Source organism: Apiotrichum porosum, assembly GCF_003942205.1.
Source record: "Apiotrichum porosum strain DSM 27194 chromosome Unknown scaffold_3, whole genome shotgun sequence".
Lineage (NCBI taxonomy): Eukaryota > Fungi > Basidiomycota > Tremellomycetes > Trichosporonales > Trichosporonaceae > Apiotrichum > Apiotrichum porosum.
Window position 1 is genome coordinate 2,098,051 of NW_021167110.1, and position 25,952 is coordinate 2,124,002.

The 25,952-nt window shown below is 60.5% G+C and overlaps 5 protein-coding genes and 2 non-coding genes across 7 annotated transcripts; 2 read left to right on the forward strand and 5 right to left on the reverse strand.

The window, feature by feature from the left end:
• Window positions 1–41: 41 nt before the first annotated feature.
• Window positions 42–3,042, reverse strand: EHS24_006361 (uncharacterized protein; the record flags this gene model as incomplete). Its single annotated transcript, XM_028621828.1, has 4 exons — window positions 42–182; window positions 525–755; window positions 808–1,817; window positions 2,451–3,042. 4 exons carry the CDS (start codon window positions 3,040–3,042, stop codon window positions 42–44), a joined length of 1,974 nt encoding a protein of 657 aa, XP_028478280.1.
• Window positions 3,043–5,921: 2,879 nt separating this feature from the next.
• On the reverse strand, window positions 5,922–7,514 carry EHS24_006362 (uncharacterized protein; the record flags this gene model as incomplete). Its single annotated transcript, XM_028621829.1, has 6 exons — window positions 5,922–6,219; window positions 6,357–6,621; window positions 6,692–6,840; window positions 6,911–6,985; window positions 7,340–7,391; window positions 7,433–7,514. The coding sequence occupies 6 exons, from the start codon at window positions 7,512–7,514 to the stop codon at window positions 5,922–5,924; spliced, it is 921 nt and encodes a 306-aa protein (XP_028478281.1).
• A 341-nt stretch (window positions 7,515–7,855) lies between these two features.
• EHS24_006363 (uncharacterized protein) lies at window positions 7,856–10,069 on the forward strand (the record flags this gene model as incomplete). The annotated part of the gene is made up of 3 exons (XM_028621830.1): window positions 7,856–8,473; window positions 8,517–9,040; window positions 9,814–10,069. 3 exons carry the CDS (start codon window positions 7,856–7,858, stop codon window positions 10,067–10,069), a joined length of 1,398 nt encoding a protein of 465 aa, XP_028478282.1.
• A 5,015-nt stretch (window positions 10,070–15,084) lies between these two features.
• EHS24_006364 lies at window positions 15,085–15,183 on the reverse strand. Its single transcript has one exon. It is a non-coding gene; the product is annotated as a tRNA-Lys (tRNA).
• A 107-nt stretch (window positions 15,184–15,290) lies between these two features.
• On the reverse strand, window positions 15,291–15,388 carry EHS24_006365. The gene has a single exon. It is a non-coding gene; the product is annotated as a tRNA-Lys (tRNA).
• Window positions 15,389–18,772: 3,384 nt separating this feature from the next.
• GCV2 (glycine decarboxylase subunit P) lies at window positions 18,773–21,957 on the forward strand (the record flags this gene model as incomplete). The annotated part of the gene is made up of 2 exons (XM_028621831.1): window positions 18,773–19,194; window positions 19,269–21,957. 2 exons carry the CDS (start codon window positions 18,773–18,775, stop codon window positions 21,955–21,957), a joined length of 3,111 nt encoding a protein of 1,036 aa, XP_028478283.1.
• Window positions 21,958–22,282: 325 nt separating this feature from the next.
• On the reverse strand, window positions 22,283–25,698 carry USB1 (nuclease; the record flags this gene model as incomplete). The annotated part of the gene is made up of 5 exons (XM_028621832.1): window positions 22,283–22,962; window positions 23,040–23,374; window positions 24,291–24,655; window positions 24,813–25,342; window positions 25,395–25,698. 5 exons carry the CDS (start codon window positions 25,696–25,698, stop codon window positions 22,283–22,285), a joined length of 2,214 nt encoding a protein of 737 aa, XP_028478284.1.
• Between the last annotated feature and the right edge of the window lie 254 nt (window positions 25,699–25,952).

Genomic DNA, 25,952 nt, shown 5'->3' on the forward strand with positions numbered 1-25,952 from the left:
AGGCGCGGCCGCAGTCCGTCTCCAGCGGAGAGGCCGTGGGCCTAGTCGTAGTCGCGTCGTCGGCGTCTGTCGTCGGGAGCGCCGGCGCGGTACTCGTACTCGCGTTCGCGATCGCGTTCACGCTCACGCTCACGCTCGTCGTAGTCGTCCTCCGAGTACTTGCGCTTGGAAAGGGCTGACGACTGGCGCGAGCCAGACCCATGGTCCGAGTCCGAGGGCGTGCTGGCCGGACTGGAGGCCCAAGACCGGCCGGAGGGGTACGCGTGGTTGTGCGCGTGGGCGTGGTGGGCGTGGTGGGCGTGGGCATGTGCGTGTGCGTGTACGTGTGCGTGTACGTGGCTGTGGCCGTTGGCCAGTGGCCGCGGCGCCGCAGCGCCGCCACCAGCACCAGCATACGCGTGGCCGTTCTGCGGCTGGCTGCTACCGTGGGACGAGCGGGAAGAGTGCGAGTGGCTCGAGTACGGGCGCGGCGTCGAGGAGCGCCCGCGAACGTGCACGCCGCCCGGGGCCGGGCCCGGCCATACGTTGTTGTTGGGGCCGTTGGGCCCGAAATCGAGCTTTGTGACGCCCGCAGACGCGTTCATCGTCGTCGGAAAGTGCGGGGGGTAGAACAGGTCGCCGGCGCGCACGAGACCAAAGGGACCTTCGTACCCGGCCTGCGTCTCGGGCGTGAAGCAGTCGCGCCACCTGCCGACAAAGTATCCGCCAGTCTGGAGGTAGCCGCGCCACACCCACTGGCCGCAGGGGTACGGACGCTGTGAGGTGTTAGTTTGGGGGAAATAATCTTCTAAAAGGTGCACAACTTACCGAGTGGCCAATGGACAATGTGACGAGGCCGTCCCACGCACGCACACGTCCGCGGATGCGCGACCAGCCCCAGGCGGAGCGGCAGCCGCCCGACAGGAGAATCTCCTTTGTCCAGCCGGGGGCCTCGCGGGCATAGATGGCGTCGCCCGTGAGCACCTGGTGGCCGTATCCGTCCTTGATGAGGGCCTGCTCCTCCTCGGTCTCTTCGTCGGCGAACCCGCAGTTGAGGAGCGAGCCCTTGCCGCCGACGTCCTCTGCGCGGATACGGATGACCGTCTCGTGCAGGTCGAGCTCGACGGCGTGCTGCGCAAACGTGCCCGTGTACAGGGACCGCATGTTGCCGCTGAGCATTTGGCGGTACGCGTCAAAGTCGTAGAACAGCAAGTTGCCGCGCCAGAACCCGGTCAGGCGGCCGTGGAAGGTAAGTGGTGGGAGGCCCGGGGACGTGTGTGGGTCCTGGCAGACCGTGTTGCGCTGCCACTCGGTGTCGTGGTACAGCGAACTCATGATGTGGGTGAGCGAAAACACTCCACGGCCGGTGTCCTGGAAGACGGTCGAGTCCGACTTGAGACCCACGCGGCCGGGCTGGCGCTCCAGGAGACGCATAAACACGAGGTAGGCGCCAAGCACAAAGTGCGGGGGGGCACGCATGTGCTTGTGGCCAAAGCGCTTGTATGGCGCGGCGTAATGCGAAATGGGAGCGTGTTCGGTACAGCCCGTGTCGCACAGCGGCAGGCGGCGGTGTTCCCAGGGCCCATATGTCAGTTCGTAAGAGGGCGAGAAGATGTAGGGCCGAAGCATGAAGATCTTGTCGTCGATCTGGGCCGCACTGCGTTCCGACAGCAGGTCGCTGCCAGAGAGCAAGGCCGTCCAGATACCCAGGGCCTTTACGGCCGTGTCGCGCGGGTAGCCCGACTTGAGCGAGTCCTTGAGCATGTCATCCTTGTAGTAGCAGATGATCCACTCGTGGAAGTGGCACTCTTCTGTGAGGAAGATGATGTTCTTTTCGTCTGGGGACGCGGGGGGGGGAGTGGTGTCAGCATGGGGATGGAATGGACGTGTGCGGGTGGGTTGTTCGATGTGGCACAAAGGGCTGGTGCGTGGAGCCACACTCGGAAGGAACAAAAAACGCCCTCCATTTCTCGGCGGAGATTGCCGGGCCAGGTTACATTCCCGCCACCAAACGAGCCACCACCAGAGCCTGGATCTGATGGGATGGGTGTGTGTCTGAGCGACAGGACCCGCCGCCAGAGTCCAGAACTGGCCGTAGTGGAAGCACATCACCAGACGCGCGCACAGCCCAGCCGGCTCGTTCTCTCGCGCATTCAAACACAGCAGAGCAGCAGCCGCCGCCGCCGCCGCCGTGTGTGTGTGTGTGGGGTAGCCACACGCTCTGGCCACCCGAGAACAAGGTCGGTGGCGCCAAGCGATGGACACCCAGCACACACTCGCAGGCTCATGGCCTGGACCATGGGCCGATGGGGCCTGTGGACCTGTGGGTCTGTGGCCTGTGGGCGCCAGCCAACAACGCGCAAAAACAGACATAAAAAAAGGTAATCAAATATGGTGAATGGCGCACGGGGCCAAGGGGTAATTGGGAAGAAGAACAAAGGGGGGAAGGAGGGGTGTTATTCCAGACTCACCGTTTTCGGTCCACAAGAACCAGAGGCCCCACATGTCCGTGTCCCTGTTCTCGCGGTTGGACATGCCGGGAACGTTGACGGACTGGTGAGCGATGCACGCGCGTATGCGGTTGCGCAGTTCCCAGCGGTCGCGGTACTCCATGGCCCACGAGCGGGGGTTGGCAAACAGTTCTGTCTTGCGCGAGGTGCCTGGAATGTCCGTGTTGACGTCAAACATCCATTGTGTGCGGCGGACCAGTGCGCCGAGGTCGAATGTCGCGCGGAACAGGCGGTTGTACAGCACGGGGTTGGCGTCAAAGTTGAGCGCAGAGTGGAGGGTGCGGTTGGTCTTGAGGAGCGGCAGGAGGCGGCTGGGCCGGCCGGCGTGGTTGTCCTGCACGACGACGTGGTAGGCGATCATGCCCAGGACGTCGGCGGGCAGTGATGTGAGACTGGGCCGGCGCACGGTAGTGGCTGCTGCACTGGCGACCGGGGTGCCGGTCACACCCTTGGGTGAGGTCACGCCGGGGACGTCGGGGGCATCACGGGCCATGGCCGCCGGTGACAAGATGAAGTGGAGGGAGTGTTTCCGTGGTGCGGCGAGGGTACCCATGGTGGTGGTGGTGGTGGTGGTGGGAGTGGGGTTAGGTGTGGGTGGGTGGGTGGGTGGGTGCAAGGTTGTTAAGAGGCTATGGGGACCGGGGGTGCGACTGGTGGCAGGTGTGTGTGGTGAGTCGACTGGGACGGGTGGGGTGGGGGGTGGGGGGGGGGGAGGAGGGCAAGGAGGAAGCGGGGTGTCTTTAAGCGTGGTGCGGAATAGGCGAATGTATTCTTGGTGGCCGACCCGATGAGAACGCAAGCGGCTTGTTCGAGGCCTTTGAAGCCTCTGAGGCTGCGACGCGTGGGTGCGTTGTGGTGTAAGACGGAAAAGAGGCCGACCAAGGTGTAGGGTGGATCTGAGCGGCGATCTGTTGGACGATCTGGAGGCGGATGAGGGGTGGGTTTGTGTCGCCTGTCGGTGTTGCCGTTTGGTATTCCTGGGGAGGAAGAGCAAGGTGTTGGTGGCTTGGGTGGCCGTGTGCGTTGGATATTCCGAGGCGAGGAATGCCGGGCTGAAAAGGATGGATGGTGAGGGGAGGGAGAGTGTGGATGACTGATAGAGGGGGAGGGGTGGGGGGTGGTGGCTTGTGGAGACGTATAGGATGTGGGATGTGGGATTGTGGTATGTGGGTGCGTGTGTTGGGAGTGTTGTGTTGCCAGCGACGATGCTGGCTCCCAGTGCCGCGAACGAATAGCAACGTATGCCAGGAGGAGGAGGAGGAGGAGGAGGACAACGGGAAGTGTGGGGGACGAGGACGAGGAGAATGTGGTTGCGGTTGTTGTGTGTAAAATGGCCAGTTTGTGCTCGTTATTCACGCGTGCCCCGAGAAGAGGTCTCGCAACAGTCAGCGTACACAATCACACACTCTGGGATATTATTACTCCAGCGCTCCTGCCGCCTGCTCGGCCGCTCAGTTCCCGCGCGCGCGCGCAAGGGCAAGGCAACCCACCCCTGTGTGCCGCTGCGAGCGCCAGATCTCGCCCAGCACACGAGATCTCCCCGCCTCGTCGCCTCTTGTCTGTTTTTGCTTTGCCTGTGGCTGCCCTGTGTACCTGGCTTTGGGGGAAGGGGGGGGGTCTACCCGCTCTCTCTTGCTCTCGCGCGCCACCGCAGCAGCCGCCGCCGCCGCCGACGTGAGAGAGCGCAAAGGTAGATCTACAGAGATCTTTGCATTCCCTGGCAGTTTCCGTCCGTCCGGCCCCCGGCAGAGGTCCCACAGCCCGCCGGAGCACACACCCAGCGCTCTCTCCTCAGCTCCAGCCGGGTCAGCCGTGGCCAGCGCCGAGACACTGCCTGCCAGGCCTGCCACGCACCGCCGTCCACATGTTCAGTCCCGGGCCAGTATAGTCACCCCGCGCCACCACCTCCGTCACTGCGGAGTGTGTTCTGCTGGCTGCACCCATATGGTGCTCTCACACCGGGAATCCTTAATCCACACACATGTCGGCAACCTGGCAAAGTGGGCCACGCTTACACTCTCGGCCCTGGCCGGTCAACACCGTGTGTCCCCCCATCGCACATCACCGCCCGCGCCCGCGCTTACGAGCCCTTGCGCGCTTTGCGCGCTTGCTTCCATTTTGTCAGGTGGCCAAATGGATATGGAGAGCAAGGAGCGCAAGGTTACCGCAGTGTTCCTGAAGCCAGAGCAACAACTCGTCCTGGACACCGTTGAAACCGGTCATTAAACCCGTCGGCCCATTGCTGTATTCAGGAGGAGCAGCAGGGCACCACGCACGAAGAATAACACCACACGCACGCACTCCTCGCTGTGGATCCACCCCGGCTCGGAATTGCTTGTTCTCTTAATATTATATTGTATACACACGCACGCAGCCCCGCATAATTTCATAAAACCCATCTCGGACGCGCCGAAACCCCAGCCCCCCGTCCTCTCGGCTCATCTTCCGAGGGCCCTGCGCGCCTGTGCGGCCCTTGTTCCGGGTCTACGGGCGCCCCGATACAACTGCTTGTACTACTACTGCCTTGCTGTGTCTGTCTTTCAAAAGGGTATGTCTCTCTCTCTCTCTTAGAACACTCCAACTCGCCGGCTCGCGCAGCCCTTCCTCCCCCCCAGCGTCAGGCTAGTACGGCCTCGTATGTAAACACAGGGAGCAAAACGCAAATTGAATACGTCGTTGTCTAGTGCGCACGCACAGCCGTCATCCAGCTGCGGGGCGCAAAGACCGCCATAGCCATGTCGGTGCAGGTGCGGGCCCACTGAGGGACGGTGAAATTCCTGCAAAAAAGAAACGACGTGTTAGCGTAAAGAGAAATGGCACAGGGGGGAGCAGAGGAGGAGCACAAGCAGGGGCCGAGGAGGAGCACTTGAAATGGAGCACGACGTCCGCACCACCTGCACAAGTCCTATGTACGTGACGCACGGGCGGCTGTCGGAGGGTGGAATCTCAAGTTACGAGAACCCCGTGCCTCCCTGCCGCGCGATGCCGACGTGCCGATGGGGGGTTTGGGAGGGGACGGACCCAAGTGCGTACCAAAAAGAAGGTACGCGATCGTCGGCCAAGCGGCACGCACGCCGAGAGATTTGGATCTCCGCCGAGAGCAAAAAAAAAAAGCAAAGCAGACGTCATGCAGGCCGGCCACCGTACACCACGTCTGGCAGAACAGGGCTCCAGCCGCGCTTATTCCCAACAAGCCCGTCACCGCCCCCCCACCATATCCAAGATTGATTCCCCAGATCGCACTATCGCACTACCGGCGGAGGGACGAGTGGTGCACGAGGTAATAGGATCTGAGGCATGCAGATCGCGAGATTGATCAATCGTTTCCGTGGGTAGCCCTGCGCTGCGGGTGTGTGCCGCAATGCAGGAGCACGGAAATACTGCCTTCGGCGGAGTCGCTCCGACACCACACCACCAACACCCTTTGGGTACTCACTGGTTACGAGCGAGACGGGCCTCAAAGGCCGCCTCGAAGCGGTCGCTGAACGCATAGTAGTCGTCGGCAGCGAGAGCGGTGGCAGCACCGTCGTCGGGGAGCAAGAGGGCCATGCCGCCGGCAGCATCGACTAGCTTCTTGTGCTCGGGAGGCTGGTCTTGGCTGCCAATGCCAGCGTAGATGAGGGTCTTGGACACCATTGAGATCGGGGTGAAGGGCAGGCCAGCAAGGAGGAACAGCGTGATCCGCGGGAGAATGGGCGTGGCGCAGAAGAACGGGCACACCGCGTGACACCTGTTCGTTAGTCGACTGAACCCAACCCAGGACGGCCAGGACCCTCCGCGCCTTGGTCCCGTGGAATACAAGTGTCGGGGAGCAGAAACCAGATCTGGGTCCGGATCCAGGCCGCACTCCATACGGCACACACTCACTCAAATCCAGACATCTTGCCCGCCTTGAGTGCGTCAGAGAGAGCCTTCCAGTACGCAACGGTCGCGTGCTTGCTGGCACAGTACGCAGTGGCACCGGGGATGGGAGCAAAGCCGCCCAGGCTCGCAGTGAGCACAAGACGCGGCTTGCGCGCACCCTCAGGGCGTGGGTTCTCGGCCCAAATGTCTTGGGCAACAGCAGACGTGGTGAGAAGTCCGCCAAGGTTGATCCGGAGGGTAATGTCGACCCACGGCTGAACCTGCTCTCCTACATTTACCCCGTTAGCGTGGGTCCATCAATGACGCGAACGGCCATTTTAAACCTCTCCCAAACATACCAAGGTCGTCAAAGTCAATCTTGTCGTTTGCAGCCACACCAGCGTTGGCGTACACGACGTCGGGGACGCCAAACGACTTGACGCACTGGTCAAAGGCGGCGCGCACGACCTCGGGCTTGGTAATGTCCGCGATGTAACCCTCGACTTGGCTTGCGGCATGGTCAGTGCATCGCCAGGGGCCGCGAAAGGGGCTCCGGGGACATGTGACTGTGGACTCACCCGCCCTTGGCCTTGAGCTCGTCCACAAAGGCATCAAGCGCCGTCTTGTTGAGGTCGACGATGAAAACCTTGGCACTGGGACCGGTCAGCTGAGTCAATCACGGCGCGGGACGCGGCGGCAGATCGTCGGCGTGGACGGCGGACGGCGTGGACGGGTCGTGGTGCGCATGTGACTACGCCGTCGCCGCATGGACGGACACTAGCATATTGGTGCCCGCCAGTAGTGCCCAGGCGTTGATCTACCGCGGTGTAACTTGTGGGACTCTACCGGCAAAGCAGCATGCACCTTTCCGGAAGGCGCGCCTCGGCATCCATCCCCGCTTCGGCCTCCTGCGCCTGAGCCCGCGCGCGCGCTGTGCGCTGCTGGGCGCTTTCGTGTGGTGCTCCGAGTGTCCCCATCCTTTCCCCCGCGAATGACCCCAGACTCACCCGTTCTCAGCAGCGATAATGGACGTGTCGTGTCCGAATCCAGACGCTCCGCCTGCATGTTAGCGATGACAGCACACTGTGGCCCGCACGAACCAGTAAGGAAGACGACCTGGTCCTTGAGCACCGAGGCGTTCTGGACAAGCTGCTCGCCGGTAAGGTCGAGTTGGAACGTCATGGTTGCGGGTACTGGTAGCTGGTGGGTATTACGACGAGGTGGATGTCAGAGAGAGGGAGCGAGAGAGCGATGTGGATGTTGTGAAGAGAAAGAAGGGGTGTTGCATCGATGATATGGATCTGTGGCTTCTCTCGCCGCCGCCGGTGTGTATCAGAAGACGGACGGTCACCCTACATCCGAAGGTGGAGGTCGCCCACTGAATCTGTTACGTAAGCATATTGATATGGGCCAAAACGACGCAATGACATTCCTCGAACACCACCTCTGATCTCTGACATTTGTGCGACACCGCTTTCACCCTCTTCTCACCGCCGTACTCGTCTCTCTCCGCGTCGCCCTCCATGTCCTGGATAGCCGCGGGGCTGGGGACAGCCACAGCATGGGCAGACAAGCTCTGGATCCGCGTTTCGACGCGGCTGCCCCACCGGCTCACGCGCGACCTCATCCTGGGCCTCAGCATCGGCATAGCATTCTCCCTCACCTCCACCCGCCTCGCCATTTTCGCCCAGGAATGGCGGCGTAGCCGCGCGACCAAGTCGATCCCCCGGCGGCCCATCGAGGTCCGCTCCGACGAGGCCGTGCCCGGTGTCGTCGGTCTGATCGGCAATACGCCGCTGGTGCGCATCAACTCGCTGTCGGACGCCCTCGGCGTGGATATCTTTGGCAAGGCCGAGTTCCTCAACCCAGGCGGAAGCGTCAAGGACCGTGTGGCGCTGCGTATCATTGAAGACGCCGAGGCACGCGGTCTTCTCCACCCGCACACCGGCAGTGTCCTCTTTGAGGGCACCGTCGGCTCGACGGGCATCTCGCTCGCGACCGTCGGCAAGGCCAAGGGCTATGAGGCTCACATTATCATGCCGAGCGACGTCGCCATTGACAAGGTGCTCGTTCTGGAGCGTCTCGGCGCGACCGTCGAGCGCGTGCCGCCCGTCTCGATCGTGGACCAAAACCAGTTTGTGGTGAGTTGCCTTCCTTTGTGTCAAGTGGCGCAACTGACGTCAGAACCTCGCACGCCGCCGTGCACACGAGTTTGGCAATGTCGACCTGCCGACAAACAGCACCACCGACGACATTGTTGTGTCCACCACCGCGACCGATGACGACGTCCACGGCGCCCCGACGCCGCGCCACCGCGATGCCGTCGAGCACAAGCCGCGCGGCTTCTTTGCAGACCAGTTTGAGAACTCGTCCAACTTTGACGCACACTTCCGCGGTACGGGTCCCGAGATTCTGCGCCAGACTGGCGGCCACGTTGACGCGTTCGTCTCGGGCGCCGGCACCGGCGGTACTATCAGCGGCACGTCGGCGGCCCTAAAGCGCGCCGTGCCCGACCTCAAGGTTGTGCTTGCCGACCCCGAGGGGAGCGGCCTGTTCAACAAGGTCAAGTATGGTGTCATGTTTGCTTCACAGGAGAGCGAGGGCACCAAGCGCCGCCACCAGGTCGACACGGTCGTCGAGGGAATCGGGATCAACCGCATTACGCACAACTTTGAGCTGGGCGAGGCCATTATCGACGACGCGTATCGGTGAGTCTTGCCCCAGACGTGAAGTTCCGCATGGCAGTCGGCGGGCGTAAATGGCTACGTAAGACGCAGCTCCGGACTCGCGCTGCCGCCGCCGGACCTGACGGCATGTCGGTGCGCAGTGGCGTCAAGGAGGTGAGTAGCTGTGACAGACACATGCTGCTCAGCTCCGAATGTGGCGGTCCGGAGCTCCTCTATGGCTCTTTTCGCGAGCGCGCACTGCTCCCGGCGACCGCATACGAGAACAAAGCCGTGCCTTGTGCACAACTCGGCGCGCAGCACACTCTTCGCCGGATGGCGCGGATGGCTGAGCGTATGAGATCTGGGGGAGAGCCTGCGCCTGCGATTCAAACAGGACAAGTAGGTTCCAAACCAGATCCCATTCCTGCTCACGCGGTGCTGGCCTTACCCCTCCCACGTCGTTTGCAGCGGCGCCACACGCTGTCCATGACGGGGTCCAGACCGCAAAACTGCATGTTTGCCGGGGTGGCTGGGAATGCGAAGGCAGGTCGTGGGCGCGTGAGCACACCACCCCCTTGGCTGTCCACGGCGCCCAGTGGTGGACCCAAGCCGTCGGTCCCGACAGCACAGCCGCTCGCGGTGTCTACGTGTCTCATAAGACAATGGCCAGGAGAAGATTCCGGTGGCGGCGGCGTTGATTCCAGCGGTGCGGACCGGGTGACATTCGGGTCGTGTTTGATCTCCTGCGTGGCTGCGTCGTAGACCCATCAGCAGCACCAGTGGTGTCTGCATTTCAGCTGCTGACCTTACCACAGCGTCACGGATGCCGAGGCCGTTGCAATGTCACGATACCTCGTCGCCAACGACGGCTTGTTCCTGGGCAGTTCGAGCGCTTGCAACCTCGTTGCGTGTGTAAGGCTGGCCAAGACCATGCCTCGCGGCGCTCGCATCGTGACCATCCTGTGCGACTCGGGTGCGCGCCACCAGACCAAGTTCTGGAGCGACGAGTACCTTGCCAAGCATGGCATCCCCATCGACGTCGGTATGATTGCCGACCTGCTCGCGGCGTAGGGCCTTCTGCGCAGCGTTTTGGCAGGTAGTCTCCGTGGCGATTCCGGTCGCACAGACCCGTGCCCCCGCGGCCCAAGCCTGTAGGCGATGGGGATATCCGAGCCTGTCTGTCGGGGCTCGTCGCGGCGTAGTGTACTGTACAATGGCGCAACAGCGTGCCAAGCCACTTCGGCATCGACACCGTCTGCTTCGGCAGCGACGCCCTCCACTTCGGCAACCGCCACTTTCCTCCTCCCCATTCCCCGTTGTTGACCGCTTTTTCAATTCCCCCCATTCCTCTCGGTAGCTGAACGGCACGGCACAACCAAAAAAAGGTCGCGCGCCGCACGCCCGCACTGACACGAGCCGGAGAGGGGCAACTGTAGCACATGCAAAGAATGTTACAGCCTTTGTCTCCCCCGCCACACACACACCCCAACCTGTCCGGTGAATGGCGAATGTGTGTATGTCCATTCGGCACCTCGCCGACGCCGCCACGCTCGCCAATCCCTGCCTCAAACGGTACGCAGATTGCATGCCCTCCCTTTGATCACAGCAACGACGTGGTCCTGACGTTTTCCTTTGTGTTCTCCTGATCATTGAATGTCCTTGAATCCGACGGGCGACGCCCCCACCAGACCAGATCTGCACACAGAGTAACATGCACACACCAAATTACGGTGGCGCTCAGGTGAAGGGGGGGGAGCAGTTGGAGACATTTTCGCGACGTCACTTGGGCAGACGCAGTTGAGTTGTCAGCAGCCGGAATGATAAGTGCATCCGGGACGATACCATGTATGACATAGGAGCGGACAAGGGCAGGTGGCTGAGGCGGCTCCACTGGCCGCTGGGGTGCCGACGGGAACCGAGGCGCAATCAACAGCGTTTCGGTGCCGTGCCGAGCGTCGGCAGCGGTGCAAGTGGACGGAGCGTGGCGGGGGGCGGTAGGTAGGGTAGCGAAAGGCGAAAGTACTCAAATGGGCGCCGCCGGGGGGCAGCGACGGCCCGCGCCGGCACGTTTGCCGCTTGGTACCTCCGAAATGACGAGGAAGGAGGTTATGCCTGTCGAGGTTGGAGCAAAGGGGGGGGGAGGGGGACGTGGTCCTTTCCTGATCAAACCCAGCGGTCTACGGTCCTGGGTGTGCTGTAGCGATCTGATCGTAAACCCGCCCTGTGTGGCCGCCCTAAACCTCATCCCATACAGTTGCCATCCCCGCCCCGGAGACTAATTGTGGCGAGTTACAGGTTCCACATTGGGGCAGGCAGGAGATACAGTTTGCCCGTTCACGACACACAAAGGGACATCCAGGGTAAAACGACAGACATAAAGCATGTGGCATGACGAGGCGTCTAGGTGGTTTGTTCAGCGTGCTGGGCAGCTGGGCACAGCTGGACGCTGTGATCGTCGGCAGACTTACGCAATCCCGGGTGGCACAACGGTAAAGTGTTATCGTGGCGCAGCAAGGATGAGTTACAGATCTTACCGGGGGATCTGGGTCTGGGCCAACAGTCGGGTGGTCGTCCATTGCACCAACGGCGCCACACTCGCGCCACATACCTGTACACATCGCAACCCGACCCCTCTTGGTTGCAGGGGAGTGGGATGTGCTTGGTATCCCGGTGCTTCTTGAACATCGGTGTCCACATTCCCCTGTGCTCTTGCCGAAATGGGTACACGCCCACCCCCGAGGACAGATGGTGCAACAACAATAGGACAGACTAGGATCTGCCAGGAACTCTGCACGCATCCAGGTAGACATCACTAGCCCCCCCCCCCAACTCGCCTACCTCGTTTGTCAGCCGCAGCAGCGTCCAGAATGCCACACATACATCTCCACATGTTGCGCGTGCACTCATGTGTGCCAGTTGGAGGTGTACGAGCATGCGTAAGCTGTCTCGGAGGGATTTTTCTATTGATTTTCGTCTTGAAATTCGCCTGCTTAATTGCTTGGTGTGGCACTGGCACTGGGGATCACATCCGTTGGAGTCGATCACGTTCCTCACGTCATTTACGCCGTCAATGATTCGAGATGGATGTAAACGGCGAGGGGAACTGTAGTCATGGCACACAGTCAGCAGCCAGTATTCGTGTTCTTCTCCATATCCGGTGGCATACCTGTACTTCCACCTGCACGGTCACTTGGCATCACTTGGCAGCACACCCGCCACTGACGGAAGCCAAGGGGGCTGGGGACAGTGCGTGCCGGCCATGCCGAGCAATGCGAGGTACCGTCCGAGGCACAGTGGCGAAGAGCAATCCAAGTGAACAAGACAGTCCCAAGCGAACAACAATCGTGGTCAAAGTTTGAGAGCAAGTCTTGCGAGACCCGGTGTTTTACGCTCCATTGTGTACAGATCTCCACAGGTTGCCGGACATGCAATGAACGCTTTGCTTCGCACCTGGGGTCCGACCTGGTGCCTTGTGAGTGACATTCTACGAGATCCTTTGCCGACGAGACTCTGTTGGGATCTGTACATGGCGTTAAAACGCCATGCCCAGTCTGTTTGGGGCATGGCCCAACTGAACACGAGACACGCCCGACCTCGAACGTGGACAATGAGATACTTTTGTGCCCGAGAACAACGTCCGTCAGCGACAGGGGTGAGGAAGCCCAAGCCAAGCCCGCCTGGGCGTGTGTGTGAGACTCTTGTGCATGGCCTCCCAACCCCCGAAACTGGGTGCTACGAATGTGCCTCTCGACGTACCCGGCACCGGCGTAGGTTTTGCGGCGCAGGGGTGTGGGTGACCTGCACGGAATGAGACAAAGGGATTGACAAACTGTCGCGCCGCCACTTGTCGCTCTCCATCAGTCCATGCGCCGCCCGGTGGGATGCTGACAAAGCAATCCCACTCCAGCCTCCACTCCCCCGCACACCGCACCAAATTTACCGATAGCATCAGTTGGGTTCTAGCTTCGTCTGCCCGAGATCACAACCCATGCACTGCCAATGTCCATCCACGGCCCAAGAGCTAAACATCCCAACCCAGAGCTGCGAAGCACGGAACTGTCCACGTCGTCCGAGCTGCGATGCCAAGTCGGGTGCCACACACCGGTAAACTGGCCGACAGCCACCACCACCACAACCCCCAAGCTCTTGGCCCCTTCCCCGTCCGTACCCCTGCTCTTCGTGCGCAGGCACACCTGCCACCCCTGGACATGTGCTTCGCTCGAACCACAGTGCAGAAACTACCCAGGCCCGGATCAGAATCGGATCCCACAGTGTCGGATGGATTGGTGTCGGGCGTCGGTCGGGCAGGGGGCTGGCAGGCGGCCCCGTGCTAGTGCTGGCCAGGTTCGGAGCGGAAGAACTGGGACTGAGAGGTACTGGGAAGGAAACGGTGGCGTGGACATGGGCGTTCTGGTGCTTTGGCCCGCACCAGAGCAGCACAAGCCTCACCAGGAAGACCCGCCGCCGCCGCAGACTGCAAGGGGTAAAAGGTAGCAATGATGGCCCCCCGTTGACTCGGGAGTGACTACCGAGCTGGCATGCTCTGGGCGGGAAACGCACAACAGGATATGAAAGGCGATCTTGATCACGGTATGTGGCGGCCCGCAGGCTTGGCATGCGGAGTGCGACAGCTGAGGGATTTGGCATTGCTGTCGTTTGGACACTGTTGGTGGCAATGCCGCGCATTCACTGAGTAAGTAAACGCACAGCAAGCATCCAACACCGCAGTTGAATTACAGTGGGGACGGGCCGGTGAGGTGGGTGAGTGAGTTGGAGTGAAACTCCGTAGCGGCACTGTACCTCGCGCAGTACCTCGCCTTGCTTCGCTACAGCTCCAGGACATGCTACGTAGCCCATGTGCACTGTAGCGGAGCATGATATCTCGCGTGCGCAGCGTATCTCGGTCATGTGGTGACACAACACGAAGGGAAGAGAGTGTGGAGCAGCTGGCGTGACGTTGTGACGTTGTGCACACCAAGACGCACCCAAAAGACGGAATAACCACGGCGCGGCTGTAGCGTTGCGGACCGCTGCGCAGGAATGTGTGGCCTGTGGACGTTTCGGGAGAGACGAAGCCGAGATCTGTTCCATGTCAATGCCTAAGCCGCCCTGGCGCCTGTCTTCTGGCCTCTGGTGGGTGGCCCTGTGACGTATTCCGCACTTCTGGCGGGACGTATCTGTATGAGGTGAGGTTTTGGGGGGCCGGGATTCGGAAGCATGTGCAGGTCCGTGGAGCAGGGTAGTACAGTGGATGTGGCATGGACTCGATCACGACGTGCTGCTCCGCCGACATGGCCGCCAGACACAGTGCCCGTTCCCGAATGGGTGACAGAGAATGTACGCCTTGCTCGGATACAGTATGCACACCCAGTGCCAAGGTGCCAAGGACACGGGCGGCGGGAACCAAAGTGGCACCGGAGGTGAACCGATGTTGTGAACCTGATGTGACAACCGACATATTCAACCATGACCAGCAATGACTTCCGATGCATTTCCGCCGTGGAGCATGCACCTGTGTGCATACGTCGCTTTCTCTGGTAACGGTCGCCCCTTTCGTGACGGTTACATGGCTCCCCTCTCCATGCTCCTTGTGGGTTGTCGGCGGAAGTGGCAGTCGAGGAATTCTGTGACATAAGAGGACCGGGATGTGGCACCTGGCTATGTTTCCCCATCCGCAGGGCTCTACGTATGTACGTAAAGAGATATCCCATGGCAGTTACAGACAGCTCCCTCCCTCCGTCTGAGTTGCTCGCAGGTACAAGGATCGGTAGGTGAGCGTGTTCTGAGATGCCCCGGGAAGACACGCTCATCGAAGTCTGGGGGTGGGGCAACAGGGCAACGAATCCATAGACAGACAGGCTGGACTTACCTACCCTCAGACGGCTGTACACAGCAACGCAGTTTACAATTGGTACCTCCATTACCCATTGCATGAAAGCAGAAGATCCGGCAGTGAAGCCAGGGACGACGGAGCAGGATGGCACCGCACCCCGGCGCGCACTGAACACGTCTATCTAGCCAGTCGTCCAACTGTCTGTCCCCGAAGCCAAAAGAGATGCCTCAAGATACATCCTGAGAGACCTAGAAGCCTAGTATGGGGCTCGAACCCATGACATTTTGATATCTTAAGAGAACCACAGTGTGGTCGTAAGAGTCAAACTATCTACCGACTGATATAACCAGGCGGTGGTGATGTCCAACTGCGCTGTTCCGCTTTGTTTCTCGCCTTCTCTCTTCAGCAGGTGGTAAAGGGTAAAAGGGAACGAACACGGCATTGCTGTGCACGCTCTTAAGCCTAGTATGGGGCTCGAACCCATGACATTTTGATGTCCTAACTGAACCGCAAGGGTGGGTAAGAGTCAAACTATCTACCGACTGATATAACCAGGCTTGCTGTTTGGTGTTGCGCTGTTGCGTAGCCATGCGTTGGATGAATAGACGAAGGGGTTCTAGTTTTTCTCTTGATAGACTGCACTTCCCTGGGGGGTATGAACGAGGGCGGGCGTTGCCAGCCACTGTTGAAGGACAGGGAAACGACGCGGCCGTTTCCTGGCGAACTGTGAGGACACAGACGGCGGAGCGTACGAGACGACCGCAGCGTTACGCACGAGTGGTGTTCTGGTGCTCCCGGTATCACTTGTGATAGCAGCAGGTAATGGAATGGATAAAGCATATGGATGTTAAACTGGCGTCGGGGCAGGGGGGTAGAGTCGAGTATGAGATGTAGGAATGATAACACAAGCAGGCGCATGTGGCATGGGACAAGGAAATCCCGTGGTGATTCACCTAGACAGTCCTTCGACACATGCGTAAATAGCCCAAACCACCCGCTGTCAGGGATGGTGGCATGGTACCCACATCTGCATGATCTTACTCTGCCAAGGGAAGTAGGCGCGACTGTCATTAATAAATCCGTAAAAAATACCCAGAAATCCAGACGCGCCTGGCCTGTTTCGCCTCACAGTCGTGAATGTGCGTAGCCTGCTTGCAGACTGGGGGTCTATCCTGTATTACCTGGTAGAGGAACTACCAGCCTCGTGAATTCTGGCCTTTGACCTGATTCCATCTTGAAAGTCTCATGATAATTAATTTTCAAACCGTGGCCTGCATGTTTCTGCACAAAATGCGAAACGAGCAACAACCCAATTCCCGTTTCTAAACATTAGAAGTATAGCAGAGCATCCCGATCGTCTACCTAGAGCTGGCCAAAGGCTCTGGAAGTCCCAGTCTCCCACGCTCACGCGGAGGCTGGCCTGGAACGCCCAAAAACGTGGGAAACAAACCCTTGTGCACTTGTGACTTTTGAACGTGCCCCCTCTCAGGATCCTTGCGATTTTAGCCTTATGGACAATTCCAGGTTGCGAGAATAATGTACCGCCGACAAAACGTGAGCTCGATGCGTGACAAGAGGCTCTCCCTGGCACGAGAGGGCAAAGAAGGAGTGAATACATGTTGCGTGACAGGTTGCGACTGTCCACGAGACAGGTCGATCAAATGAACACCTTCATTACACTACAATAACCATCCTGTGATAGTAATGGAGGAGCAGTCGCTGGCTGGGGGAACCTCAAGGGGAGATGAACATGGGCCATGAGGTGGCGATCCACCCGCAGTGCCGAGATGGATCTTGACGGGAGGTGTATCGGGTCCTGCAGCTTCCGTAGGGTTAGTGGGACATGGTAAGGTATCCCGATACCGCGTTTGAGGGCCGTCGCTGTCCCTCCCCTAGGCGCAAACGGGCAACACATGTTACTCGACAACGCAAAGTCGTAGGTCAAGTGCCACAGTTCCAATATAATGACGTGTCAAAAAAGTCGGCGCGTCGGCTAAGCCCGACTGTCCTGTTCCGAAGGACAATTGAGCGAGCTCGTCAATTCCAATCTTTGGGAATATCTGGTTTGATGGCATCGGACACGCTGGTTCGCTGCTCGTACAGGGGCTGCTGGGTGCAGATTTTTGGCAGGCGACGAGCTTGCCAACAAGCAACAGACAGAGCTGAACGGCTGCTGGAAGGTTTCCCAGAAACGACGGTGGTCATGTTCTGAACGGGGGGAAGGTTTGGGAAAGCGCAGCCCAGTACGCGACTGATAGACGAGCGATAGCCTTGGCATTCCAGTGCGAACCCATTGTTCCAGTCCAGTACGTCAGTGCTCAGTGCTCGTCCGACCCCATCGGACGATGCATGGTGCAGCACGCCGGCTCCACGGGGTATCTGGTGTGGGTTCCCCTACGATGAGAAGACGAGCACGCTCACGGCTCACGCGACTGTGCTGTTTGTTTTTCGAGATCCGAGTCAGAGGATCTGGAAACGCTCGCAGCAAGGTCTCTGCTCGCTTGCCGCTAACCGGCGACTCCGGGCAAATATCATATCCACTCCGCGTTCATCGTCTGTCCAATCGTCCCTTGGCTCTTGGAAACAGCGAAGAAAAACTGCCTACGGTTGCGTTGGAATAATGGTAATCGCCGGCGAGCATCACCGACGAGCGCACCAGAGAGAGCCCCCCTATAGGACAGCGAGCACGCGCTATATCCTGCAGAGCGTGGTTCTGTGGAAATTATGGAGACGAGATGGCACGATTAAGGGAATTTGTATCATTCATGTGCGGGGGCTGGGCGGGAAGAGACGGGGTCCAAATCTTGGAAATTGTCCTCAAAGCCGAATCGCCCGTCAGCCAGTGAGCACGTTCCCCCGCCCAGAGTCCCGAATGCAAAGTGTTGTGCATGGATGACGCTCAGGCCTGCTCTATCTGATGGCCAGGACGTGTCAGTGTGAGGTGGCGGTGGTTAGCATATGCATGGAAGAAGTATAGCTGTGGGTGGGTGGGCTGTTGCACGGCGGGGTCTCCTCCTTCCATTTCCACGGCGACGTCATGTTACCCAGACGCAGGGGCGGCTGTGGGTGGGTGGGAAGGGTTGCGCGACGCGAGGTCCCCGATTGAGTTATCTGTGATTGATGGCAGTTCCATGCAGCTGGTGTCCGCACGGAACCTACACTGCTCGTTGACTGGCGGTCTGCACACACAGAAGACACGGTGCGAAGGAGGGTTGGAGGTGCGTGCATGGGAGAGGGGGGGGGGATATGGATGGGTGAGTCGTTCGTCGTTGGGTGGGCTGTTATCTATGACTCGTCTCGTTTTTCCCTAGGGACGAGATGACAACCTTCCCCACCCTGGTGTTTTCGTTATCGGGGGCAACCCGCTTGCACGCTTGTCGCTTTTGAGCTCACGCATGGTTTCTCTGGCGGCTGGGCTGGCCAGGCCATGCACGCGTTTCTCGCACGCACTCTGCCTTCCCGAAGCAGCCCGTTGCGAGCCCGCTGCCCAGTGGGAGAGACGCGGCGTGGTTCCGGTTGTTGGATATCAGTTGCCGCGGCGGTGGAGGGAGGGAAGGAAATCGTTGGAAAATACAAGCCTGGCGTCCGGTTCTTGGAAAATAACAGTCAAACTAATTCCAAGCCCCGGCTCGTCGACCACCTACCAACGAGCGCGGGTGGTCTGATGGGGGACACTCTAAACAGCAACACGCCGGGGGCAGCATGCATCTCTTTCTTTCTCTTCATCATCTCTCCTCTCACCATCACCACTCACACATCCACAGGCCGCTGGCCACTCATCGGACGGCTCCTGCCCCCATCCCCCTCCTGATCACTGATCGTCTCGCGCGTGTGTTATCCAGCGCACCCACCACATCTGTGTATCCCACACCCTCCCCCCCACAGTCTTCCCATCACTCCCCTCTCTTCTCTCCTCCCCCATCCTCCCCCCATCCCACACCATGTCTCTTGCTAGGCTCTCCCGCCGCGCATTGCGCTTCCCCCAGGCGCGTGCGTTCACCACCACCGCCCGCGTGCTTGGCCCCGTCGCGACGGTTCCCCGCGGCTCCTCCACCACCGCCACCCAGCCCCACCCCCACCCTCCCTCCAAGTCGTTCCACCCATCGACCTCGTCAGTCTTCACCCCTCTGGACACGTTCAAGCCCCGCCATGTCGGCCCCACCGACCAGGACACCCAGTCCATGCTCAACACTCTCGGCTACAAGACCATGGACGAGTTTGTCAGGGCGACCGTCCCCGACAACGTTCGTATCCCCGAGTACACCTCGAACGACATTGCTCCCTACTCTGAGCTCGAGCTCCGCCGTCGTGCCGAGGAGATTGCCAACATGAACAAGCCCATGAAGAGCTACATTGGTATGGGGTGAGTGTCAACAAGCGCAGCGAGAGAAATGTGCCGGTGTGGCAAAAACATCACAGCTGACACCCATTTTTCAGTTACCACAATGCCATTGTCCCCGCCGTTATCCAGCGCAACGTGTTCGAGAACCCCGCCTGGTACACTGCCTACACCCCCTACTCGCCCGAGCAGTCGCAGGGTCGTCTCGAGTCGCTCGTCAACTTCCAGACGATCGCTATCCAGCTCACTGGCCTTCCCATTGCCAACGCCTCGCTCCTTGACGAGGCTACCGCCGCGGCCGAGGCCATGGCCATGTGCGTTGCCTCTGTTCCCAAGAACAAGTTTAGCAAGGGCAAGAACATCTTCCTCGTCTCGCCCACTGTCGCTCCCCAGACCCAGGCGGTGCTCGAGACCCGTGCTCCCGGCTTTGGTGTCCAGCTCCAGGTCGCCGAGAGCAACGAGGCTTTCCTTGCCGAGGTCGAGAAGCTTGGCGACAAGATCATCGGTGCCCTCGTCCAGTACCCGGACGTCAACGGCGAGATCAACGACTGGGCCGGTGTGGCTGAAAAGGTCAAGGCCAACGGCGGCAAGGTCGTCGTCGCCTCGGACCTGCTTGCCCTCACCATGCTCAAGCCTCCGGGAGAGTGGGGTGCCGACATTGTCTGCGGTAACTCGCAGCGTTTCGGTGTCCCCCTCGGCTACGGTGGTCCCCACGCCGCCTTCTTTGCCACTACCGAGGACATGAAGCGCAAGATGCCCGGCCGTATCGTCGGCCTGTCCAAGGACTCGCACGGTGCCCCGGCCTACCGTCTCGCCCTCCAGACCCGTGAGCAGCACATTCGTCGTGAGAAGGCCACCTCGAACGTCTGCACTGCCCAGGCCCTTCTCGCCAACATGGCTGCCATGTACGCCGTCTACCACGGCCCCGAGGGTCTCCGCCGCATCGCCGGCAAGGTCCACTCGCTCACCCGCGTCCTTGCCGAGCAGGTCACCGAGCTCGGCTTCACCGTCAAGAACAAGAGCTACTTTGACACGCTCACCATTGACGTCTCGACTGCCGGTTTCACTGCCGACCAGGTGCTCCAGACCGCCGTCGCCGCCGGTATCAACTTCCGTCCCGTCGACGCCAAGACCATTGGTATCACCCTCGACGAGTCGGTCGGCCCTCTCGACCTGACTGACATTGTCAACGTCTTCTACCGCGTCAAGGGCCAGTCGGACGTCGAGCCTGCCCAGCTTGAGGCTTCTGCCCAGTCGCTCTCGCTCTCGTCCGACTCGGTCACCGCTCCCATTGCCGGCCCCCTCGCTCGTTCGACCGCCTTCCTCCAGCAGGCCGTCTTCAACAAGCACCACTCGGAGACCGACATGCTCCGCTACATGATGCACCTCCAGCAGAAGGACTACTCGCTTGTCCACGGCATGATCCCCCTCGGCTCGTGCACCATGAAGCTCAACTCGACCTCGTCCATGGTCCCCCTCTCGTGGAAGGAGTTTGGCGGTGTCCACCCCTTCGCTCCCCAGGACCAGGCCCAGGGCTACATCACCATGCTCAACGAGCTCGAGCACGACCTCTCGCTCGTCACTGGCTACGACGCGACCTCGGTCCAGCCCAACTCGGGTGCTTCGGGCGAGTTTGCCGGCCTCAAGGTCATCCACGCCTACCACGAGTCCAACGGCCAGGGCCACCGTGACGTCTGCCTCATCCCCCTCTCGGCTCACGGCACCAACCCGGCCTCGGCCGCCATGATCGGCTACAAGGTCGTCCCCATCAAGGCCCTCGACGACGGTTCGCTCGACCTCAAGGACCTCAAGGAGAAGGCTACCAAGCACAAGGACAACCTTGCCGCGTTCATGGTCACCTACCCCTCGACCTTTGGTACCTTTGACGAAGGTATCGAGGAGGCCTGCCAGATTGTCCACGACAACGGCGGCCAGGTCTACGTCGACGGCGCCAACGCCAACGCCCTCGTCGGCCTCACCTCGCTCGGCCGTGTCGGCGGTGACGTCTCGCACACCAACCTTCACAAGACCTTCTCCATCCCCCACGGCGGTGGTGGTCCCGGTGTCGGCCCCATTTCGGTCAAGAAGCACCTCGCGCCCTTCCTCCCCGGCCACCCGCTTGCCCGCGTCGGCGGCGAAAAGGCCATCCAGGCCGTCTCGGCCGCTCCTTACGGCTCGGCGTCGATCAACCTTATCTCGTGGGCCTACATCAAGATGCTCGGCGGCGAGGGCCTCACCGAGTCGTCCAAGATGGCGCTCCTGAACGCCAACTACATTGCCGAGCGTCTCCGCCCTTACTACAACCTGCGCTTCACCAACAAGAACGGCCGCGTCGCGCACGAGTGTCTCATTGACCTTGCCGAGTTTGAGGACAAGGCCGGTCTCCGCGTGCCCGACTTCTCGAAGCGTCTGCAGGACTACTCGTTCCACCCCCCGACCGCCCAGTGGCCCCTCTCGACGTGCTGGCTGATCGAGCCCACCGAGTCCGAGCCCAAGCACGAGCTCGACCGCTTCATCAACGCCCTCATCTCCATCCGCGGCGAGGTCGACGAGGTCATTGCCGGCAAGCAGGACAAGGAGGACAACGTCTTCAAGAACGCCCCCCACCCCCTGTCGGTCATCACCGCCGAGGAGTGGACCGCCCCGTACTCGCGCTCAAAGGCCGCGTACCCCGTCGCCAACCTCCGCCGCTCCAAGTTCTGGCCCACCGTCGGCCGCGTCGACGACGCCGCCGGTGACCTCAACCTTATCTGCGAGTGCGGCAGCGTCGAAGACTTTGCCAACTAAACTAGTAAGGCCTGGGCACGACAGACGAGCTTGGAAGACCTGGAGGCGACACGAAGAGCATAAAGCGCACAAGTTTATATATTGGCGCCCCAACCAACCAACCCATTCAGATACCCCCTCAGTTCAACACCATACCCCCACCATTCCCCACCACATTGTGCATCAACTGCAAGAGTAGAAACGAAAAGAAATTTGTTATAACAGTAAAACATATGCCATTCAGGTCATCCGTGAAAGAAACAAACAAAGAAGCAATGGAGCAGGAGGATGCGAGCGTGGCGGGGGCGGTGGCATGGCTGCGACTAATCCTAATCCCCGAGAACATCTACAGAGGCAGGCGGGTGACAGTCTTGGCGACCTTTACGCACACGTCCGCGACATCCCACCCGCCACGGGGCTGGGCGGCCAACAGCGCCGGCCCGTACTCGTCCTCGAGCTGGCGCAGCATGTCGGCCGGGAACGGCGATGCCGCATCCTGCTCCTCCTCCTCCTCGTGGCCGTCTAGACACCAGCCGAAACTGGCATGGAACTCGGCGTCGGGGTGGTACGCGCCCCCGCGCTGCCGCAGTGCCGGCTCGACGACCTTGTCCAGCAGCGTTGCCAGCTCGGGCGCGCCCGCACCCACGCGCAGGGCGAGGAAGGCGCGCCGCGGGCGCGAGTCGTTGTGGTATATCGCCAGGGAGGAGAGCGAGAGCTTGAACGCGCGCGGGTGCGGCGTGGCCCGCAGCGTGGCTGCGACGGTGGCCGCGAGCGCGGACGCGGCGTCACGGCGTAACGGGAGCGGGTGGGAGAGGGAGACGTGAAGTGTCCGCGGTGTGGGGGTTGGCGCTGGGGCTGGTGCTGGTGCTGGTGTTGATGCGGGAGATGGCGAGGCCGATGCACCTGGTGTCGGGGTCGGAGATGGCGATGGGTCGAGAAAGGAGTGGACGTCGATGCCCGGCACGCGTTGTCGAGCTGCGTCCAGGACGCGGGCAAGTTCACGACGCAGCGCTGTCGATACGACCACTGGGTTTTGTCAGTCATGCTGCTGTCACGCAGAGGACTTGCCAGCAGGGGCACATGGCCGACGCTCGACAACTCACGGTCAATGTAGACGTGCACGTAATAGTCACCGTCGACGAACGGACGCGCGCGGACGCGTCCTTGATGGGCTCGCGGGTCGTCGCGGGGGTTCACACCGCCAAACGAGTCCGGCAGACGCGGGAGGGCCTTTGCTTTTCCCTTTGCCTTGTTTGAAGCGACCGTGGTAGTTGTCCCAACTCGCTGCCTTGTCGGTGGTGTGGACGCTGCGGGCCCGACTGGACGCGAGCTTGGCCCAGCAGGCGTCACTTTACGCCGCTTGACATCGGGTGCTTTGCCGCTACTGCTCCCGCTGCTGTCTGAATCGGACGAATAGTCGACGAGCCCCATCCGTCGACTGGGTGGTTGGTTAGTGGATCAGTTGAAGAGTGAGTTGAGGGTGCAACAACAACAAATGCCCTGGCTCGGCTTCATGGTTGGTTTAACCGTTTGCTGCCGTCCAACCGTCCTTAGCCGTTCTGTACGACAACAAGTTGGAGGGTGTCTATTGCGAATGCAACACAGTCCAGTCCAGTACAGTACACAGTGGCCCAGCGGTCACCACTTTTGATGCCAAGAGCGCATCCAACGATTAACGCGATGCCGTACCGTCGCACTAAGCGACTAGTACCCCTTCAGCGATTTTTGAAATTGGTTGCCTTATAGAGTGATCACCATTAGATATTGTCATTACTAATTCCCGCCGTCGTCCTGGTGTGATCTCATTAGCCGGCGGCTGATAATCTGCAAGTCTCGTCCTGTTACGTTTGTGGCATTCGGTCGTCACCGCGTTGCTGCAACCCATGCCCGTTCGTTGCATGTCGTCCTCTCTCTGGTGGATAGTTCCTAATGAATGTCCATTACTTGGTACGACACATGCAGGAGCGAGGGGGTTGCACAAATCGATTGGGCCGTCAGTGTGGTAGCCCTCGCGCTGTACGCTGTCACCCCCAGGCCCTACCCTCTTCCTCCGCCCGTACGCATACACCCCTCCCCATCTCCAAAGCCACACGGCCCTGACCCAGCGTCACCCCTAGCGAAAAATACGCACCCCTTCCGATTTCCACCAACAAGGCTCCCGCCCGCCACACTCCGCCCAACTTTCCGGACCCAACCGCCACCGACCTGCGCGACCTCCCTACCACCTCCCACCACTCAACCATCATGCTACACCTCTGCAGGGGGGCCAAAAGAGAAGATATCTACCCCACCAGGGCTCGAACCTGGGACCTCGGAGTGTGCTACATGAGTAACAGCTCCACGCGCTAACCAACTGAGCCATAGGGTAGTTGGTGTTGACGACGACAGTGGTGTGATTTTGAGTGCCCGAGGCGTAGACAGCGTGGAAGCGGGTATTGCGCAGTGCGGGCGTGTCAGCGGCATGTCCTGGTACAGAGGACACAGAGAGAGAGAGAGGGGGAGGGGTTGAAGGCCGGAGGTGAAGTAGGTCGAGGTTCTTTGGAGGCGAGCCCCAGACGAGTGGTCGCGGCTGTGACCGGCCGGCAGAGACGACGACGGACACGACCGTGTCCTCAGTGAAGCCATTGTCGTCTACATTCGAGGCTTGCACGTCTCCAAGTATATCCCAGTTTAGTGCGCATATGAGGAAGCTGTCGCTCCAAGCTAGGACCCTCGTCAGCTTTACCAGGCTAGCAGGGTAAGTGAGGTCAGCACATTCATGTCAGTCGCGCTCGAACCAGACGCAGTGGCGATGCTGTGACATGGTATATGCTCTACTTCTCTCCCACCCAAGAGGTCCCAGTTTCCTGACGGCAGCACGGCAGTATCGCACGCACGCCATGAACACTCTTCCGGCGGGGCTCGGCTCCGTTCCCAACTCCGACCTCTCCCAACCTGAGGAGGGTGGGGGTCGCTCTACTTCTGCTCTGCGGATGGGCTGCGGGCCTCCTCCTTCCAGCGGCGCGAGATCTGCGAGTAGCAGGTGGGGCAGAGGTTGTGGGTGAGCTTGAGGGTGCCGCAGCCGTTGCAGTGGTTGAAGTCTGGAGAAGGGTGTTAGCGTCTGTCTGGCCGAGTATCACAGCAGGCAAGTGGAGAGGTAAACTGTCTAGAGGAGGAGGGCGAGTGGAGTCAAGGGCAGGCTGAAGCTGAGTTGCGGGACGACACCCTGCACATAGCAAACATGACAGCGTCACAGGACGACAGAGACATGCGCCAAGCCAAGTGAAGCCCTCGGCACTAGACGGTTGACAGAGGAAAGATCGTAACTGTTTGTCCTCAATGCAGACAGCAGTTCTTTCAGCCCGCACCAGCCGCTCGACAGACCTCTCCACACGACTCTTGTAGCCAGGTTGCCTAGGACATATCACTAATGGGACATGGCAAGAGCAAACCGCTTCCGGTCTCAACACAATACCCACTCGTCTTGTTCTTGATACCCTTGTTCGCCGAACGCATGCTCTTGCGCGAGTGCGTGGTCTTGTGCTTGGGCACAGCCCACAGGATAGGAGGCAGGAGCTCCAGGAGGCCCGCCAGGCCGGCCAGAGTCGGGAGGGAGGGGAGGGCCGGGAGGGAGAGGGCGGAGAGGAGCGGGGCGGCAGATGTGGAAGTGGTGGACGACGAGGCGGCGGGGGAGGGAGCGGCGAAGAAGACGCGCGCGACGGACGACAGCGCCGCGCGCAGAGGGGTGGAGGTCGATGGCCGGGCGAGGGCGAGCGAGGCCATTGTGAGTGGTGGTGGTGGTTGAAAGGTGGTTGTTAGTTGTTGGATGCTTGTCGCAGGTCGACTTTTCGGTAAGGAAAGGGATGTTCTCGGGAAATTTGGTTCCGCCGCCGGCCTGACCGCGGTGCTGGGTCGAGGCCATCTTTCCAGCAACAACATACACTGAGAGTTGTCAAATGCATGCATGTGTCTATGTGCGCCACTATACGGACGCTCCCTACGTATTCTCGCTATCACCTCCCTCGCCCTATTGCCAA